The sequence below is a fragment of the Plecotus auritus genome (genome assembly GCF_963455305.1).
Source record: "Plecotus auritus genome assembly, chromosome: 4".
In the NCBI taxonomy this organism is placed as follows: Eukaryota; Metazoa; Chordata; class Mammalia; order Chiroptera; family Vespertilionidae; genus Plecotus; species Plecotus auritus.
The window spans coordinates 69,337,974-69,356,854 of NC_137775.1; the positions used below are offsets into that span (position 1 = coordinate 69,337,974).

At 40.8% G+C, this 18,881-nt stretch overlaps 1 protein-coding gene across 34 annotated transcripts in view; it reads right to left on the bottom strand.

Annotated features, from left to right (window-relative positions):
- The window catches only part of RIMS1 (regulating synaptic membrane exocytosis 1), a 436,905-nt gene extending 418,286 nt beyond the window's left edge, over positions 1 to 18,619 (bottom strand). For 32 of the 34 annotated variants that reach the window (XR_013960390.1, XM_080664365.1, XM_080664336.1 and 29 more), the window contains exon 1: positions 18,181 to 18,619. Coding sequence is in view for 32 of the 34 variants with exons in the window: in XM_080664365.1 (XP_080520491.1) it covers positions 18,181 to 18,344 (164 nt within the window). In the remaining 2 variants the exon portion in view is untranslated. The remainder of the gene's footprint in view (positions 1 to 18,180) is intronic. The other 2 variants (XM_080664366.1, XM_080664334.1) reach the window with 2 other exon arrangements.
- Between the last annotated feature and the right edge of the window lie 262 nt (positions 18,620 to 18,881).

An 18,881-nucleotide genomic window follows, 5' to 3' on the forward strand; every position in this document is an offset into this window, starting at 1 on the left:
TAACTTTTTCTGAAAAATAAATGTTTTATGTAACAGGAATATTTAGTCTGAACACTGAATAGATCTTTTATAAATTACTAGAGGACCGGTGCACAAAATTCATGCATGGGATGGGGGGGAGTCCCTCAGCCTGGCCTGCACCCTCTCCAATCTGGAACCCCTCAGGGGATGTCCAACTGCCAGTTATAGATATCAGGCCTAAACCTGCAGTCGGATATCCCTCACGTAATACAGGACCGCTGGCTCCTAACCGCTCGCCTGCCTGCCTGCCTGATCACCCCTAACTGCCTCTGCCTCACCCCCAGCCTAAGCCGCAATCCTGCCTCCCTCTGCAGGAGGCGACCTGGCCAATCAGGGGAAGGCGCCGCCCCCATCACCCCACTGCTGCTGCCACTGCCGGACTCCACAGCTGCTTGAGCCCAGGCCCTTGCAGTTGCAGCGGCTGCCTGAGCCACAGCCCACCCCTCTCGCACGGCGACGGCCCTAGGCCCTTGCAGCCACTGTGGCTTTGTTCGGATGGACATCTGGATGGACATCCGGAACACATCTGCTCTCATTAGCATATTACCCTTTTATTAGTATAGATGGCTCTATTTTCCTATACAACAAGGAGTCTCAGAGTTTAGCACTTACTCAAGGCACACACTCTAAGAAAAGAGGTAAGAATTTTATTGGGAACAATGGCCTAAATGGGAAGAGGGGATTTTCCAAATATATGTCATTGAATTAAAATCCCATTATTGCATATCTTCAATCTCCTTTGAAATTCCCAGTAGACTGTCTTATTTACAAAAAAATTGGTAGGACGATATAGAGCTAAAGGTTTCATGAAAGAATACCTTTCCAATTACTTGTAGGAAAAAAATAATCAGTTTCCAAGTTATGTCACTATCCTCCACAAATCTTATTTATTGCCTCATAGGCATTTACAAGTGTTCTACAGACAGAGTTATAATTTAGGATTTAGGTAATATTGTCAACCCCCAAAAGAGGTCTACAAGCCAGACACACTTAACAATTGATTTGAAGGTTCAAATTTGTTCATAACTTGCGTTTATCCTCATCCTATTGGCTTCCTTTAATTTTTTGGCAGTTAAGAACTATTTAACTTTTCCAAGTTTCTTAAGTCTGATTTTCAGCTTAAATTATTAAGTAGATGCTGTACTAAGCTGCCCAGATGCCCCTTTCAAGACTGGGCAACTTCCTCTCCCACGTGTCAAGGTTGCTCTTAGCTGTCAACACTCCCTTTGAAACTGCAACCTGCTAAAGAGAGTCACCTCTCCCAAGGCCAGGTCCCGTTCCCCAGGCAGCATGAATCTAATGCCTCTTCAATGCAAGACCATTACAACTAGTTTCATATCTCCCAAGGGGCTGACTCAGGCCTTATTGTACTAGCTATGCAGCCCAACTTCTCCCACTTTCCAACCTCTCCACTTCTCTTCCCACTCAGATGTTAATCTTGAAAACATTCTCTAAAACCCTCTTGTACAACAATCTCCATCTGAGAGTCTGCTTCTGGGGAACCTGACCTACAAATCTAAATTACTGTACAGCCAGAGGATGGGAAACAAGTCACTCCAGAGTGGTCAGAGCTTTTCCTATCGCATTGTATGTCCCAAACTGTCCCTCATGGTAAAGGCTCAGAAGCAAATCATGTCACTCCTTATTCTGTATCTCCAAATGCTTTCAAGCTAAAATAAAAACGGGTATCCTGGGACAGAAGACAAAAGCATGGACTGAAAAGATGTATGTAGAAAAAAGGGAGGACAATTTACCTTGATAACAGAGTGATCATTTATGAGGATTTCATTTGTTTATGTGTGTGTGTATACATATACTGTATATACATACATGCATGCAAATGCATGACATAACATAAGAATAAATGTACCCATTATTGAATTAAAAATATTCTCTCTTGCCCAGCTGGTGTGGCTCAGTGGTTGAGCATCAGCCCATGAACCCAGAGGTCCCTGGTTCGACTCCTGATCAGGGCATGTCCCTGGGTTGCCGGCTCAAACCCCAGTGTAGGGCATGCAGGAGGCAGCCGATCAGTGATTCTCTCTTAACATTGGTGTTTCTATATCCCCCTTCCTTCCTCTCTCTGAAATCAATAAAAACATTTTTTTAAATATTCTCATTTTCTGAACATGAAAACTCAAGATGCAGACTAGATAATACCTATATAATGTATATAGGGGAAAAAAACTACGAAGTCCTAATCAGGGCTGTCTTTTGGTCAGAAAAAGAAACAACAGAAACCTACTCAAGCTAGCTCATATCAAAGTTACACAACAAAGTGTACAGCCAGCCTCACAGTGACTCAGCCTGCAGGTCAGGATCAAGACTCTTCTCTTGGTGTCTCAGGGGCCAAATGGCCTCTATTCTCTGCATGTCTTTGTCAGTCTCTCCCTCTCTGTTGACTCATCTTGCACATGGCCCAACATACCTTCCTCTGTAGGGCAGTATCATTTCTTTCTCTGGTAAACCCACACTTCTGCTTTCCACCTCAAAAATCTCAAACTTTCTTCCTCATCCCCAAACCTCTTACTCCTATCAATCTCAGAAGATGACTTAAATCTTACTTCACAGATAAAAACAAACAAACCATCAGATATTTGGTTCCTCATCATTCCAATCACAAGTTTATATATTTTCTCTCTTATTTAAACCATCTTGTTCACTGAATTCTTTCCATCAACCTTTAAACATCCTTATATTTATTCTATTTAAATGCAAATTTAAAAAGGCCCTCTATGGACCCACAATTAAATTCTACTTAAAAGAGTGCTCTCAATTCCCTCCAGGTATCCCCTTCATATCCCTCTTCCCAAACTTCCTGAAAGATTTGCCTGTATAAACTATATATATTTATATTCACCTACCCCTCAGTCTAACCATTCCAATCTAGTTTTGGCCCCATTACTTCATAGAAAAACCTTTTTCTAAAGTCACCAATGATCCACTTGCTACTGAATTCAAGAGCTATTTATCAGTCCTCACTGTATTTGATGTTTCAGCAGAATACCTTTTTTATTAATTCAGGTATTATTTACACACAGTGAAATGCACAGATCTTAAGTGTACAATTTGATCTATCTGACAAATGCATAACATGTATAATACACATCGCTATCAAAATATAGACCACTTCTATCCCTCCAGAAAATTGCCTCATCCATTTTCTGTCAACCCCTCACCCCTGATACTATAAAAGAGACCACCAATGTGATTTATAGCACCATGGATTAGCTTTGCCTAGAGCTTTATGTAAATAGAATCATAAGGTCTGCACTATTTGTGTCTGACTCTTTTTATTCAGCATGATGATTTTGAGATTCCTCTATATTATTTATGTACCAGAAGTTTATTCTTTATTGCTGGATAGATTTTTCACTGGATGAATATACCACAGTCATTTCCAGTTCATGGCTATTATACGAACATTCTCGTATAATATAAGAGTTTTTGTAAATACATGCATTCATTTTTCTTCTAAAAATCTCTACATATCAAGTTTCTAAGGCATAATATAGATGCACATTTAACTTTTAAACAGTTTTCTAAAATAGCTGAACCATACTTTGCTCCCACAAACAATGTATACGAATTCTAGTTGTTCATTACCTTCACCAACATTTGATGTTGCCAGTCCTTTTTTTTTTAATCACCCTAGTGAGATAAAAATACTCTTTCGTTTTACTTGGTATAACAAGGGTTTCTTGGTTTTATCCTACCTTTCTTCTTTAATGTCTTTGCAAGATCACTGTCTTCTTTCAACTTTTATCAGTAAAGTTTTCTTAAAGCTCATTCCTAGGCTTTCTCCTCTGAATCTAGTCACTCATCCTAACCTGCAACTTCATTGTCACCTGTTTATAAATGACTTGTAAAATTACATCCTGTCCTATACCTACAAAAGCCAAAGAACCAAAACTAAACTTAGGATCTCTCTTCCATTTCTCCAGATACTGCCCAAACCTGGTGGCACAAGTCAAACATCAACTCATATATATTCCATTTTAAAAGAGGTGGCTTTTGGCCTGGTTGGATGGCTGAGTTGGTTGGAGCATCTTCCCATACACCAAAACATTGCAGGTTCAATTCCCAGTCAGGACACATATCTAGGTTCCGGTTCAATCCCAGGTTAAAGAGAAGATTGAATAGGGACATGTAGGAAATTATATGTCATTTTTTTTTAAATTTGCACTACCTTGCCATATAAATTATGTGCTCCTTGTGGCCTGGGACTGTGTTTTCACTTTGCTTTGTTCTGTTTTGCTTTATTGTATGTGTTTCTCCAAGAGTCTTAAACTGTGCTGCCTTTATGGAAGGCAGGGCTAAATAGTCACCTGTGGGAAGCAACCAATTGATGTTTCTCTCTCATATAGATGTTTTTCTCTCTCTCCCTTCCTATCTAAAATCAGTGGAAACATATCCTTGGGTGAGGATTAAAATTTTTAAAAATGTGGCTTTTGATTCCCAAATATCTTTCAAATAAAACCTTCTGCCATCACCACCAAAGTCCTTGCTTCTAATATCTCTCACTTAGACTTCTGTAATAGCCTCCTAGCTGTTTTATACACATACATGCCTTAGGCCTTCAGCAATTGGTTCTCCATACCATAGCCAGAATAACCTTTATAAAATACTAATAAGATTATATAATATCTTTCTTCAAAATCCTTTGATTCTTCAGATAAAGTTAAAATTATATATCATGACTTGGGAAATCTCCACATTGTCAGTATTCTGCCTACCTCTCTAACTTTCTCTCAAACCACATTCCTCTGGCCTTCCTTTGGACTTTCTCCTCTTCCACAATACTGGCTTCCTTCCACTTCTTCAGAATCACCATTCCCCCCTCCCACCAGAGACTCTCTGTTCTTCCTGCCTACAAGGTCTTTATTCCCTATTTCCTAATTAACTCCTACTCATCCTCAGATCTTAGTTTAGTTCTCTCTGTCATCTATGGAGAGCCATCCCTGGCCAGCCTGATCTTAGTCAAAATTCCTAGTTTATATTTCTTATAAAAATATTATATATTTCCTGCATTCATCAAAGAGTTTAACTTTACTTTAAATAAGATGTATCTCCTTCTACAAAGGGCAGGGGATAGATGGTTCTATTAATTTCAGCACAAGGCCTGGCACCTTATAAATCCATTTTTGTTTCAAGAAAAAAAATGAATGGGTATCATTTGTTTTCCTGACCCTCTGAATGCTTATTTTCAATTTGAAAGGGAATCTCATTAGTTCTTGGCCAGTCAATGAATCATCTGTACTTGGGTCATGTGTCCATCTTTAGTCCAATCAGCAATGACCAGGGTGGGATTATATGGATGCAGGGATCTTCCAGAATGGCAACTGGGGCAAAATTTATAGACAGGGCCACGGTTACAAAAACTAATGTGAGGCATGTCTAGATCATGCAAATTCTATAAATGAAATAAAATTAACTTCCTTTAAAAACTTCATAGAAAGAATGTTTTAAGTTTTCAGATATGTGGATGTGAGAATTTATACATGCAGAAACATTGGTGAGATGTGAATGCTCATCGATGTTTATGTGCGTTTGCATTCCCTTCCCATTCCACTAATTCTTTCTTTGGGTCATTGACCAACAGTCTAGCTAAAGCCAAAGCTCCAAATGAGGGAGACTCAAAGAAAACTCTTCTCATAGTTAACCAAAACCAACTGGCTTTTCTAAGTGAAAAACAAAACATAATTTTAATATGTACATAAAAAACATTGTAGGAAAAGCTATTTGAAATCATAAATAAATTATTGCATATTAAAAACACTATACCTTTCAGGGAAGTATTAAAATTTAAAATAAAATGATCACAATTAAGAAGTATTGATACAGCTTAAATATAATTACAACAAATATCATTACAAAGACAATCTTTAAATAAAATATTTCTTAGTTTCTGGCAATCATCCACTCTTTTTTTTTTTTTAAATATATTTTATTGATATTTTACAGAGAGGAAGGAAGAGGGATAGAGAGTTAGAAACATCGATCAGCTGCCTCTTGCACACCCCCTACTGGGGATGTGACCGCAACCAAGGTACATGCCCTTGACCGGAATCGAACCTGAGACCTTTCAGTCTGCAGGCCGACGCTCTATCCACTGAGCCAAACCGGTTTTGGCGATCATCCACTCTTTTAGACTGATACTCACTATAACCAAATTCAAAATCAACAAAGTAATTAGAGGTCCCCTGGGAGTTTTCTATAACAGGATATAGTCCTATAGAGCAGGTAAATCAAACCAATTTTGAAAAAAAAATAAACAAATTGTTTGACTTTGATGGTTAACGGAAACCATGTGGAGAGAGTGTGACAGTATTAAAAAATACTGGACCATGAGAAAAAGACCCGAAGTCTAATACCTAGTTGTCTCACTACTTAATAATGAAAACCTGAAGGAGTCTCTGGGCCTCAGTTTTCTCTTCTTAAAAATGAAGCTGGGCCCTGGCCAGTGTGGCTCAGCTGGTTAAATGTCATCCCGTGCATCAAAAGGTGTCCGGTTCCATTCCGGTTCAGGGCACTTTCTGGGGTTATAGGTCTGATACCATCAGGGTGCATGTGGGAGGCAACTGACCAATGTTTCTCTCTCACATCAATGTTTCTCTCTCTCTCTCTCTCTCTCTCTCTCTCTCTCTCTCTCTCTCCTTTTCTCTCTAAAATCAATTTTTAAAAAAACCATATCCTCACATATCTTGGGATGAGAATTAAAAAAAGTGAAGTTGCAATAAATCTTCATTGATTAATGTTTCTGTTTGATTGCCAATTCTTATGATCTGAGGTCTTCAACATCTATCAGTGATGCTGAAGGAACAGGAAGTTGCCTGTGCTCTATTTGCCAGCATAGGACTAGACCAGGCATCCTCAAACTACGGCCCGCGGGCATTTATCCAGCCCACCGGGTGCCGCTGCCTGTCCTGCTTAGCAGCCGACTTGTCCCAGGCCCGCAGTGCGCATAGGAATTTGTTCATAGGTGTTTTTTTAAAACTATAGTCCGGCCCTCCAATGGTCTGAGGGACAGTGAACTGGCCCCCTGTTTAAAAAGTTTGAGGACCCCTGGACTAGGCGATCTCTCAGCTCCCACCTAAACCTCAACTCAGTTCAGCTATATTATGTCAAAGACCAGCACTTTTGTGTCCTGACTTACAGACTGTGTGATTTCAATTCAACAAGCACTCATTGAGGCCCTAGTAGGCATCAGCTATAGGGGGATGCAACAAAAATACAAAGGTGATAAGAGAAGATGCCTGCTCTCAAGGAGTTTAAGTCTATGAGATGACTTAACTGAAAGGCATTTTTTAAAAATTAAAAATATAATCAGGACAACACTTTATGGCCATGTGCATCTGATCTAATTCTAACTATTAAATCAGAGAACATATATTATACTTTATACTGTTACTGAAGTTAGTGATGCTTTAATTCAAAGGAAATGTTTCCATTAAGCATGTCTGTCTAGAAGATTACTTTTTAAATGTATTATTTATATCTTCCCACAATGACATTCAAACACTACAAGAACAATGTCCTTCAAAAAGATATGAATGATAAATTAAGAGTAAAGTAGACCATCTGAAAACTGTATTTCAATTTAACCTTGTAATATCCAGTATATAGTAGATTCTCCTCATAAGTTCTGGCCAACCTGGTTCTTTCAACAGTCAAAAACACTCAGCTCATTTTCTGCTTTCAGAATTTGCTATTAGAATTCCCATGGTTAGAATAACCTTCCCACTCCATCCACCTACTCATACTTTACTAATCCATCCAGCAGCCTCAGGTGATTCCTCCACTCCACATCCTCTAAATCCATTCATTTATACACAGCTTTAAGACTTCAGGCACCTATTGCATGCCAGGCTCATGCTTATATGAGGGATACAAATAAGAATGATCCTGCTTATGCTGTACTCAGGTGAGACTGTCACATGAAAAATGTATGACAGAAATGTGGACCGAGGACAAATATTAAAATTAATCTGGGAAATCTGAGAAGAGGTGTCCCAAGTTAATTTGAAATGTTAGATTAAAAATTAGGTAGATTAAGAAGGAAATTCCTGGCAGAGAGAAAAACACAAGTGGAGTCACCAGGCTGTGAAGCAGCAATGATACCTTGAGAACTAGTGCAGTAAGGCTGTGCACAGACCAGTGAAAGGAGGTAGTGAGCAAGGTGCAGATTAAGAGTTTAAACTTTACTCTGGAAGCAAAGGGGTCTTCCTGGTGGGACATAATCAGATGAATTTTAGAAAGATTCCTCTGACTTCAGTGTAAACCTCAGGTGGGAGGAACCCTGACTGGTGGCAAGGAAATGAATTAGGTGGTTATTGCAGGCAGCCAGGTGAGTCGTGATGAGTGTCAACATTAAGGTAAAGGCAATGGAATTGGAAAATAAATGAGAAATCCGAAGTATTCCAAGGAGAGAAAATCTGTAGGATTTGATGGTGGCTGAATAAGGAGCTGCAATGGGGATGCTACCATAATGACAGGGATTACAGAAAAGCATCATATTTAGGCAGAATGTCAAGAAATTTATAATGGGTCACAATCAGTCTGAAGTGCCTATGAGACATCCAGGTAGAGATATTTAGCAGGTGGTTAAGTACATCAATCTAAAATTTGGAAGAATATTCCAATGTAATAACATAGATTTAGGAATCATTTAACATATGACTAAAGCCAGGAGTATGCTTAAGATTGACCAGATACTGCACATAAAATGGGAGGACTAGATGGTTGAGAGTAGACCAACAGGAAGGCCAACATTTGAGAGTCAAGAGAAGATTGAATAGGGACATGTAGGAAATTATATGTCATTTTTTTTTAAATTTGCACTACCTTGCCATATAAATTATGTGCTCCTTGTGGCCTGGGACTGTGTTTTCACTTTGCTTTGTTCTGTTTTGCTTTATTGTATGTGTTTCTCCAAGAGTCTTAAACTGTGCTGCCTTTATGGAAGGCAGGGCTAAATAGTCACTTGACTAATTAGCAATCATAGTTCTACTCAATAGTGACTATTACAGCTTAGACCTATGTAGCTTCAAATATCATGCTATTCCTTTCTAATAAATGTGTCTGGAACAATACTCAGACAACAGTATCTTTTTCAGACTAGTATCAAGTTTTTACTGCAGGTTGCTATATATTAGGTGGTTAGATTTAGCTTAGGGTACATAAACTTCTGTAAACTGAAATATCTAGCTCAATTAAAAGAATACTTGATTTTTCTCAAATTATGTTTTTATGAAAATTTTCATGATGATCACGAGAAGTGTGAAAGTAGAATCTTCTCTGTACAATTTTTACCTTTACCCAAATTTTAATATCCAAAATAAATGAGCCAGCTCATTTCAATATCCCTTTATTTCAGATACCAGGTTGTAAAATATATCCATTTTCCCCCCATAAAAGAAGGGTTAGGTAAGAAGACTTAAGCCGTAATATATTACAAGACAGAGCTAGCTAAGGAAGATAAAGCTGCTAAGCTATGTGAAATATAAAAGGAAAAGCCATTCGATTAACTTTACTTTTGTTTTCATCTATTTCTACTAATGCACTAAGTAATCTTTCTGACATGAATAGAATGCCTGTATGTGGACATATATTTGAAGAAACCTGATACATTGATTTATATATTCCTTAGATATTTCAGACATCATCTGCCTAGTTTTCTAAAATGTGAACACCATAGATTGAAAACAAAACAACTAGCCACGTGAATAAAAACCTTCTCCTTGCCCTATCTGGTTTGGCTCAGTGGATAGAGCGTTGGCTTGCGGACTGAAGGGTCCCAGGTTCGATTCCGGTCAAGGGCATGTACCTTGGTTGCGGGCACATCCCCAGTAGGGGGTGTGCAGGAGGCAGCTGATCGATGTTTCTCTCTCATCGATGTTTCTAACTCTCTATCCCTCTCTCTTTCTCTCTGTAAAAAATCAATAAAATATATTTTTTAAAAAACAAAACACCTTCTCCTTGCATTTGGTAAGAGCTATGTTTAAGTGGTCAAAACAGTAATGGGGCATATGAGGCTTGTGCACTGATTACTTACAACTTTAAAATAACTGGATATTCTTGAGAGTACGAACACTTCTCAAATATCAATCAGAATGCCTTGAGCACAGAGAGTTGGGAGCTAATTAAATATGCTACATAAAGTCTAACAAATATATCCAGAAATCTTCATCAATAACTACTACTGTAGCAGTTCCCTTTAGTAAATATGCATACCATGCATGAGAGCCCATTAAAAATAGCTAAACTGTGTGAGACGTTTATATGACAATACAGACACCTTAATTGGTTTTCAATTCACATACCTTCTCTATGTAAATAGAGACAATAATTACCTGGCATAACGGTGGGGAAATGTGTACACTAATAATATATAAATCATTAGCAAGATATTACCCTTTATATCATACAAAGATATCTGTTTGGCTCATTATGGTTCTTTAAAGGAGCTACTATCTAATTGGGCACATTAATTACTTTCAAATTGCACAAAATTACTTTCTATAACATTAACTTATTTTACTATCTAAACTTAAGAGGAGTTATCAAAATACTACATTGTAAAAAATCTATTTAAATGTCTTCTCCCAACTGCAGGCTGCTTTTTTGCAAGGCCCAAAGGAGAATTTTCCCAAAGAGAGTCCTGTAGGCAGTTGTAATTCAGAGCTACTGTTACTTGAAAAATGTTTTGAAATTTTACTTTGCCATAAAAGGTAGCATTTTACTGAGGCTCCATCAAAGATAACACCTCCTTCTCAGCAAAAGCCTTTCCACTTACCAAACAATGAGTGTCAAGACTCTATGTGTACTTGTTTGCATTATTGATAAAATATATATTATCACTGTTAATTGCTTTTCTGAAGTTTCAAATGAATAACTTGGTCAGGGAGAGTAAAATTTATAAAGAGGAAAACCATATAATTTATCATCCAGATTGAAACTGAGAGAAAGAGGTACTATCCATAATTATACCATGAAACAGGCATAAACAGGTACTGTCCTGGGCAAACCAACATGTACATTCACTTTCCTTTTAAACAAGTCTATGTTGTCTTTGAATAAAGTTTCATGTGTACAGGAAATTTTCACAAGATAACAACAGAGGTAGGAATATCTAAGGTAAATTCTGCAGTATATTCCCCTCTTGTCATCCACAGAAAACTTTCCTAGATCAAAATAAGTGTAGATAAGATTGATGTAAGAGTATGAAAATATATATACAGAAAGCCTAAGACATCCAGAACAAAAATCTTAAAAATTCTTAAACACAAACAATCCATTACATTATCCAACACTACAGTAACATGAAAGAGAAACTACTACCTCACAAGTATATGGCCCTTCATTCAACTAATTTTGAAAATGAATAATTTATTAAATTCAGTGACACTAAAATTATCAGAATGTTTCTCTAAATTTTTTTTCTAGTAAGAGTTGAGGAAATTACCCAAAGCCAATTTCTCTTCTCATTTTTGAATTAGGATTGTTGCCTTTTAGGTATTTCAAAAGTTATCATTTTGCCCACATTGCTTTTTGTGCTAAAACACATTTATGAGCTATTTAATGAGAAAGGAAGAAGGTAAATATACCCTCAGATCAAATCCTGGACTCATTGTACCTTTTGTCTCCTTGCCAAATTCTCACACTGGTAGGTGCAGCCCTGGCCACACTGCATTGCTAGCATGACACGATGGATGGGTTTTTCTACAAGAACTCATCTCCACAGGACCCCTAGTAGCTGTAATAATCACAGGAAAAGATGATCTTGGGATTCTTCCACATAGCCTCATAAAGTTAGGAGGGCAGCATTAACAATTCCACTTTACACATAAAGAAACGGAGGCCAGAATCTAGTCCATTGCTCTATCCAACTATCTGATGCTTACCTCCCTTTGCTGTGACAGTTTTAAAACCTACCAATTAAAACATAGTAAGGGGAAATAAGAGATCAACTGAAGGACTTATATGCATGCATATAAGAGTAACCAACGGATGCAAAACATTGGGGGGTGAGGGCATGTATGGGAGTGGGGTGGGGGGAGGCAATGGTAAGATATGTACACATATAATACCTTAATAAAAAAAATACTGAAAAAAAAACATAGTAAGAACTACGCCAACATTGGGCTATCAGCAGAGGGCTCTCTATTCTGCCCAAACAGCCCCAATTCCTGACCCAATTCTAATACCTGAAATGAGGGTATTAATGTAAAACTGAATATGATATGATACTTTGTTAGAAATAGCCTACCTAATAAATATAATTCACAATTCAAAACAATAGTAGGGAGAATAGATAACCTCATGGTGGAGGATGATGGAAAATTGCTAAGGTATTAGAGCAAGGAGATCAGAAAAGCCCCAGGTGCATAGGGGGTTTAATGAGTCACCTGTGGTCAGATCTAGAGAGTGGAGGCAGAAGGACTTGGAAAGGGATAGAAAACGCCACTTAGCCATGCGAAATTCTTCTCTTGCTCCTTTTAAGTTTTATTCTCCGGACTCCAGGATCAAATGTCATGAGCAAAGGGTCAGGATGGTACCTGGCTAGTTCTGGGAATTTTACTAATATTCGAAAACTAATAGAATACTGACAAATGGGTTTCTCATCAGGAGGGGAGCACCAGGCAGAGTAAAATATGTAAAGTAACCAGAAGGCACTCAGATATGGCAGTCTTCTCCCCCAACAGAAGAGGAAAACCAACCGTAATGCCCACAGTTTGATGCACTTTTCAAAAGACTTAACAAGAGCACTAAAGACCTAAAGTCCATGTACATGGTCCTGGGTTCTATTACTCTAGTTGCCATGTGCCTTGGGCAAATTTACTTCAACTTTCGGAATCACCCAACTCCTATCACAGGACAAAATATAAAAAGTTGCTTAGAAATATAAAATAGACCATAAAGATAAAATGAAATGCAACACGATGGACTATATAATCCATGGTACACAAACCTGTCCGTCTACATATCACAAATATGGAAGAATAACAATATTATTTCAGGAATTCCTATATTTGCCATCTTTCCAGGAAACTTACTATATGCATTGAACACAAATTGTTCTCCAAATTTAGTAAGCTGAGCAAATAACACTTGCAAGATGTAGTGTTTCTATTCAAGTCAGCAGCAGCACATATAGCCCACACAGGTTTCCATATTCTACTTCTAATTCAGTAACCTATTTACTTAAACAATGGTGCCCCCTCAGTTTTGGTTAAGAAGGAACACAAGTTGAAAGAAAGTCAAGACAGGTTGGCAAAAATGTGAACTAGTGGTTATGTCTGTTTCCCTCCATTCCCTTTAACACCTCACCTCTTTCATTGTTTAGGCTTCCCTTTTCTGTTTTCTCCAGGAGTATCTGAGTACTCAGTACTGAGCATGCACGTTTACTAAGAGAGGTATTTGTTGAAAATGGTATTTGTTGAAAATAGTTAACCTCCCCTAACTTTAATCCTATCCATCAATGGTGTGAAGGAGACCATACTCAGAGGGAAAGGTTGTAAGTTCTCCCCCTCTTGTGGTTTCCTACTTAACACAGAATCTCCTCAGAACAGGTAGCCCCCTTCTGAGGGTTCAGTCACTTTCTCTCATTACTATTGCCATTTTCCTTTTCCTTCTTAGCCATCCTGACTCAGCATTATGACAGAATATTTTGGGGTGTACAATATAAAAATCTTTGCAAACTCCAAGGAAACCAGGATGCCTGCATGCATGGCAAGTCTATCCTTACCCCTCCCCTGCTGCCCTAGTCAACTTTTCCTTCTCTTCCCAGTTGCTGATTGAGGTCTCTCATATTGACTTTATGGATACATTTCAAGCCACACTATCATAATTGCTTGGAGGGAAAAAAAGGTGAAAGAGTTCTGCTCCTTCTACTTTCTTTCTCCTCTCACAAAGGAAGTGGATATTAGGGATGTTTGAAAAGTTCGTGTTTAGTTCCCTGTTAAAAAGACAGGGAGAAGTACAAAGTCAATATTCTTTATAAATCAATTCACACCACAAATTGCAGGATTCATAAGAAAAATAGAAACTCATGGAATCCCAGTTTAATTTTCTTGCCTACATTTACACAGTAAGGGGCAGGACTAGATCTAGAACCCCAAAATGCTTGGATCCAAAGTTAACGGTCTTTCTACCATAGCATGAAGCTTTTTATTATTTGGAGACAATCCCCCTACCCTCAATCCACAGGAAAACTATTAAATAGAGTGTGGGTGAAGCTGCAGGCCCTCCTAGAATCAGCAGCTGAACTTCTGAATCAGCCTAATCTTTTGCCAAACCACAGCTCTGACACTAAGGAAAGAGAAGAAAGGTAGATGAAATACAAGCCTCTTTCTGGTAGGACAGTGTAGTGTGTGAGAACATACTTGGATTTGGAATAAAAGGTCTGCATTGTATGTCAATTGTAATTTTAAAAAGTTACTTAAAAAAAAAAAGATCTGGATTTGAATTTGAATCCTGACTTGGCTATCATGTGAGTCAGCTGAGGTTATTACTGGAAATCTAAGTATAAGATGAAGAATCGAGGATCGTGTGACCTAACTTACCTTCTGTGCAGGCTGTTGTGAGAATTCAAATATACATATAGTAAACTTGAGCATAGTTCAGCTATTTGGCATGTGAGTCAATAACCACTTAGGATAATGGCCAGCATGAGGTAAATGCTCAATAAATGTTAGTTTTATTTAATATTCCAATATGGTTCTCAGTCTCCATTTTCAAACTATCCCTTTAACGCTATTTCTTTTTTTCCTCTTCTCTACTATTCTGTACCTCCTTTCTCTATGAAGTGTTTATAAAAAAGGAATAAGATTTTAGATCTTCAAGAGATCTTCTCTGATTTAGGTCCCAGATAATGAAATTTTCCACTCAGGTAATATATTGGCTCATGGTGTCTGGTGACAGTTACTTAAAGGAGTATTCATTGAGGAAGTTAGGTTTCAAAAAGTTTTCAGAACATGCACACACACACCAAAAACTCTACTAAGATTAAAAAAATACCTTTTATTTTCAGGTAATTAAATCAACCATTAAAATTTATTTGCAGGAGTCAACTATTTATTGTAATATACCAATGGTATTTAAAATCAGTGCAGTTTGCAAACAAAATGAATTATTTTTTATAATAAAGTACTTACAATTTCAAATAAAATTTTTTCTGAAATCTTGAGGTGAAAGTAGCTTGATTATTGTCTTCCACTGATATATATTTAAAGACATTATCAAAACCAAATTCACGTAGCAATTTACAGTCAAGGCTGGTTTAACTATACTACTATATTTTAATTGATAGTTTGTAAAGTTTCTTTGGCATATTTACCCATCACTTTTCTACCTTCTATGTATTAATGTCTGTTTTTATACATTGTGAAGGGACAGAGTATTCACAGTAGGTAGCTCAAAGTGATGGTTCTGCAGTGGTGACAACAGTGAATTTTAAATCTAATCGCTCTGTTACCAGAACTTTAGCTTTGTATGATCTGTTGTGAATTTCTCAATATGTGATATGAGGGACCCAGCATTACAATAAAAGCTTATCTCTGATTTAACAAATGTTTCAAAGCACTGTGGAAAACATCCTGTCTTCCAATTTATTGTTATGCAAAGTTTAGAAAAGGCCAACACCTTTGACTATGTGTTATTAACTCCTATATATACTTATGGGTCATCTGAATAGCTCCTATGATCCCCAGTTTTTATGGCATAAAGTGCACTCTAGAAAAATGTACAACACTGTTCCGCTAATTGCAGTCAATTTGACACACTTACATGGCAGCAAACTGGTATTCCAAAACACTCACCGATCTGCCACTGCACAAAAGGCCGAGGTGTTAGCAGTGGAGGCTGATTGATAAAGTTAATGCAGAGGTCCTGGATTATAGGGAACTGTTGTATAACAGCATCACATACTGCAATATTGTGTGAGTCCTTGCTATAAAGGAACTATATTTGCAAACCAGTGGGCAGCAGCCACAGGAACAGCGGCGGGAAAGATGTTTTAGACATGAATAGTTGGACGGTGCTCCTCATTTGTATTCACCTATAAAGCCTATACAATCTTATCATTACTGTCCTTAGGCAGTTAGCAGGTCTGAGATTCTGTCCTAAAAACTCACCCACTCTCACTTAAAATCCCTCACTCTCCACCATCCCTTGAAACAGCCAATGACGGAGCATGATGGCCACTACTTGCACTGTGCCTTCCACTTCCTATCCGGACCCTGTCCAGCAGCAGCCCATGGTTTTCACTGGCTGCTGGAGGCCTCCATCCACCTGCTGTTTGCAGCAAACACCAAAGGGAACAGTAGCAAACCTGTAAATCCTGACCAGCAGAGAAGGTGCCCAGAACAAGTGGCAGAGGCTGCAACCAGTGCAGACAGACAGACTGACAACCAGACAGACAGACAGCACCATCAGACACCATCCACTACTTCCAATCTCAGGAGAGGGGAAGCCTGCAGCACCAGGGACGTCACTGTTCCCAGTAGGGACAGGCAGCAGATTAACGAGGGTTGTGCCTCCCTCAAACCAGCAGGCTTAAAGTATTTGGGGTTTAGTTTTTGGATGAGAAGGAGCAGGGAATTCAGAAACCTGCTGCTCTTGATAGAAGCAGGCCAGCTCTGGCCTTTCAAGTTAATGGCCCTTTCCTGAGTCTACAATGGAAAGGACAGGAATGACTGGATTTCTACACTTTTGCTGTGACACGGCACCCACAGCTCTCCCTCAATATTCCCCTCTCCCATCTGGGTAGCAGTTACACTGGCGGGGACCCATCAGCCTATGAACGCAGCCTCCCTCCATCTCTGTCCTGTGAGGCACTGCTGCACTGAGGGGAAGCGGAAGAAACCTTTGGTGGCAGCATCTTCTCTTCAGGAGGCAATCCTAGGGGGTGAGGAGAGCCATGCTGGGTGTGCTCCATGCCTGGCTCTCACCCCTCTTCCCTCCTGTGTCTGCCTCTTCTTTGCTGTCAGCTAACTCAAGATGCAACAGGTTCCCTCTGGCTCCTAATGCCAATCCTGTGCCCCCAGATACACTTCTGTCCCAGGCAGGGTTTCTAAATCCCCTCATCCCTGAGGTGAAAACTTTCCTGAATGCATGCAGGCGTGCCAAGGGAAGGCAGGGTGGAAGTCCCCTTCAGCTCCACTCAAGGTGTGATGCTAAGGAGCAGCAAAACCGACTCTGGGTGCCGGGACCTTGTAAGAGCACAGTGTCACACACTCCTACATCACCAGCAATGGGCCTGTCCCCTCCCCAGACACAGGGCACTGGATAGGGATCCCTTGAAGCGCTGATGGGCTTTAAAGAAGGGGAGATGTATGCACATACCCAACCCCCTATTGTACTGCTTGCACCAGGAACTGAACAGGCCCCGGAGGTCTCTTGGAAACCAGTAAAGAGGAACCTCTATTTTATTCACACCAGACTCTCCATCAGCTTCTCCCATGATTACAAACTTTGCATTGTCAATAGCTTTACATATATGTAAGAAAATGTGACTGCACACAGGTATTTCGTGTAAAAGACTGTGCATAAAAGGTTAAAGAGAGCCTGGGGAGGCAGGTTCCCAAAGATGGCAACTGCCCCCCAGTAAAGACCCAGCCTTGATCTGCGATTCAAATGAGTACCAAAATGAACACTAAAAATAAGCATTTTTCGTATGTAAATACTGACACCCTTCAGTGGGATAACCCCAGCCTGCTAAACAACTCCAAGAAGAGCAGAGGAGCTATTCTCAGCACCTCTTCTTCCCACCTCCCCTTCCTTCTACTCACCCCCTGCCCCCTATCTGCTCCCAACCCAGGGCCCTTCCACTTGGGTGGGATCAGCTCTTCTCAGCTTCCACACATCCCAGCCCCAGGGTGGTCGCTGTCCGCCCAGCCCTCCTCTGCACCCCAGTCTCCAGCCACCCTCTCCTGGCTCCTGGGCTCTCGGCTCGGTGACATCCTCTCCTTCCTCCGGTCTCCCTAACCTTTTCCCAGCTCAAGCCCAGAGCCCCTGGCCCCAAGGAGGGCGCCTCCGCCCGCACCTAGCACCCTCGCCCGGCCCCCTCCCCCACACCCAGCCCAGAGGGTTGGGTGAGTGAGTGGTGAATGGACCGAGGGAGGCACGGAAGCTCGGGTGGCGCGGCTGGGGGTGGCTTACTTGAGCATGGCTTCTTCTTTTTCCTCCTCTTCCTTCTGCCGGTCCATCACTGCCATGATAATGTTCCTCTCCTCCTCGGTCAGGTGGCTCAGGTCGGGCAGCTCTTGCATGGGGGGAGGCACGGTGGGTGGGCGAGCACCGCGGGGCCCCACGGCCGAGGACATGGTCGTGGCCTGCCCGCCCCCTCCTCGGGCTCCGGGCTCTCACCTTTCGGATGCACGCCCAGCAGCGCGGCGCCTGCCTCCCTTCCCTTCCCTTCACAGCGGAGCCCTCCGGGCGGCGGGAGGAGGAGCGGCAGCGGCGGCAGCAGCGGAGCCGGGGAGACAGCGAACCCAGTCTCTCATGGTTGTTTGCATCCACCCAGCCCCGGATGCTGCCTTTGTTTTGGTCGCCCTAGCTAGGCTCGGGGCTGCCCGGCCGCCTCCCGCAGCCCAGCCTCGCCGGCGGGGGCGGGCAGGCAGCGGCGTGGTGGGCGCGGCGAGGGGGCGAGGGCTCGCAGCGTGGGGCTCGGCCGATCCGGGCGGTGCGCGCGGGGCGGGGGCGGGGCCGGGGCCGGGGCCGTGGCTGGGGCCGCTGCTGCTGAGGCTGCTCCCAGGCTCCGCTGCCTCCAGTTCGGGGCGTCGGGAGGGAGAGGGAGAGTTTGGGTGTCAGTTAGGCGGAGTCTCTGAGGCTCTGCTCCCGGGTGATGCTGCTTCTCTCGC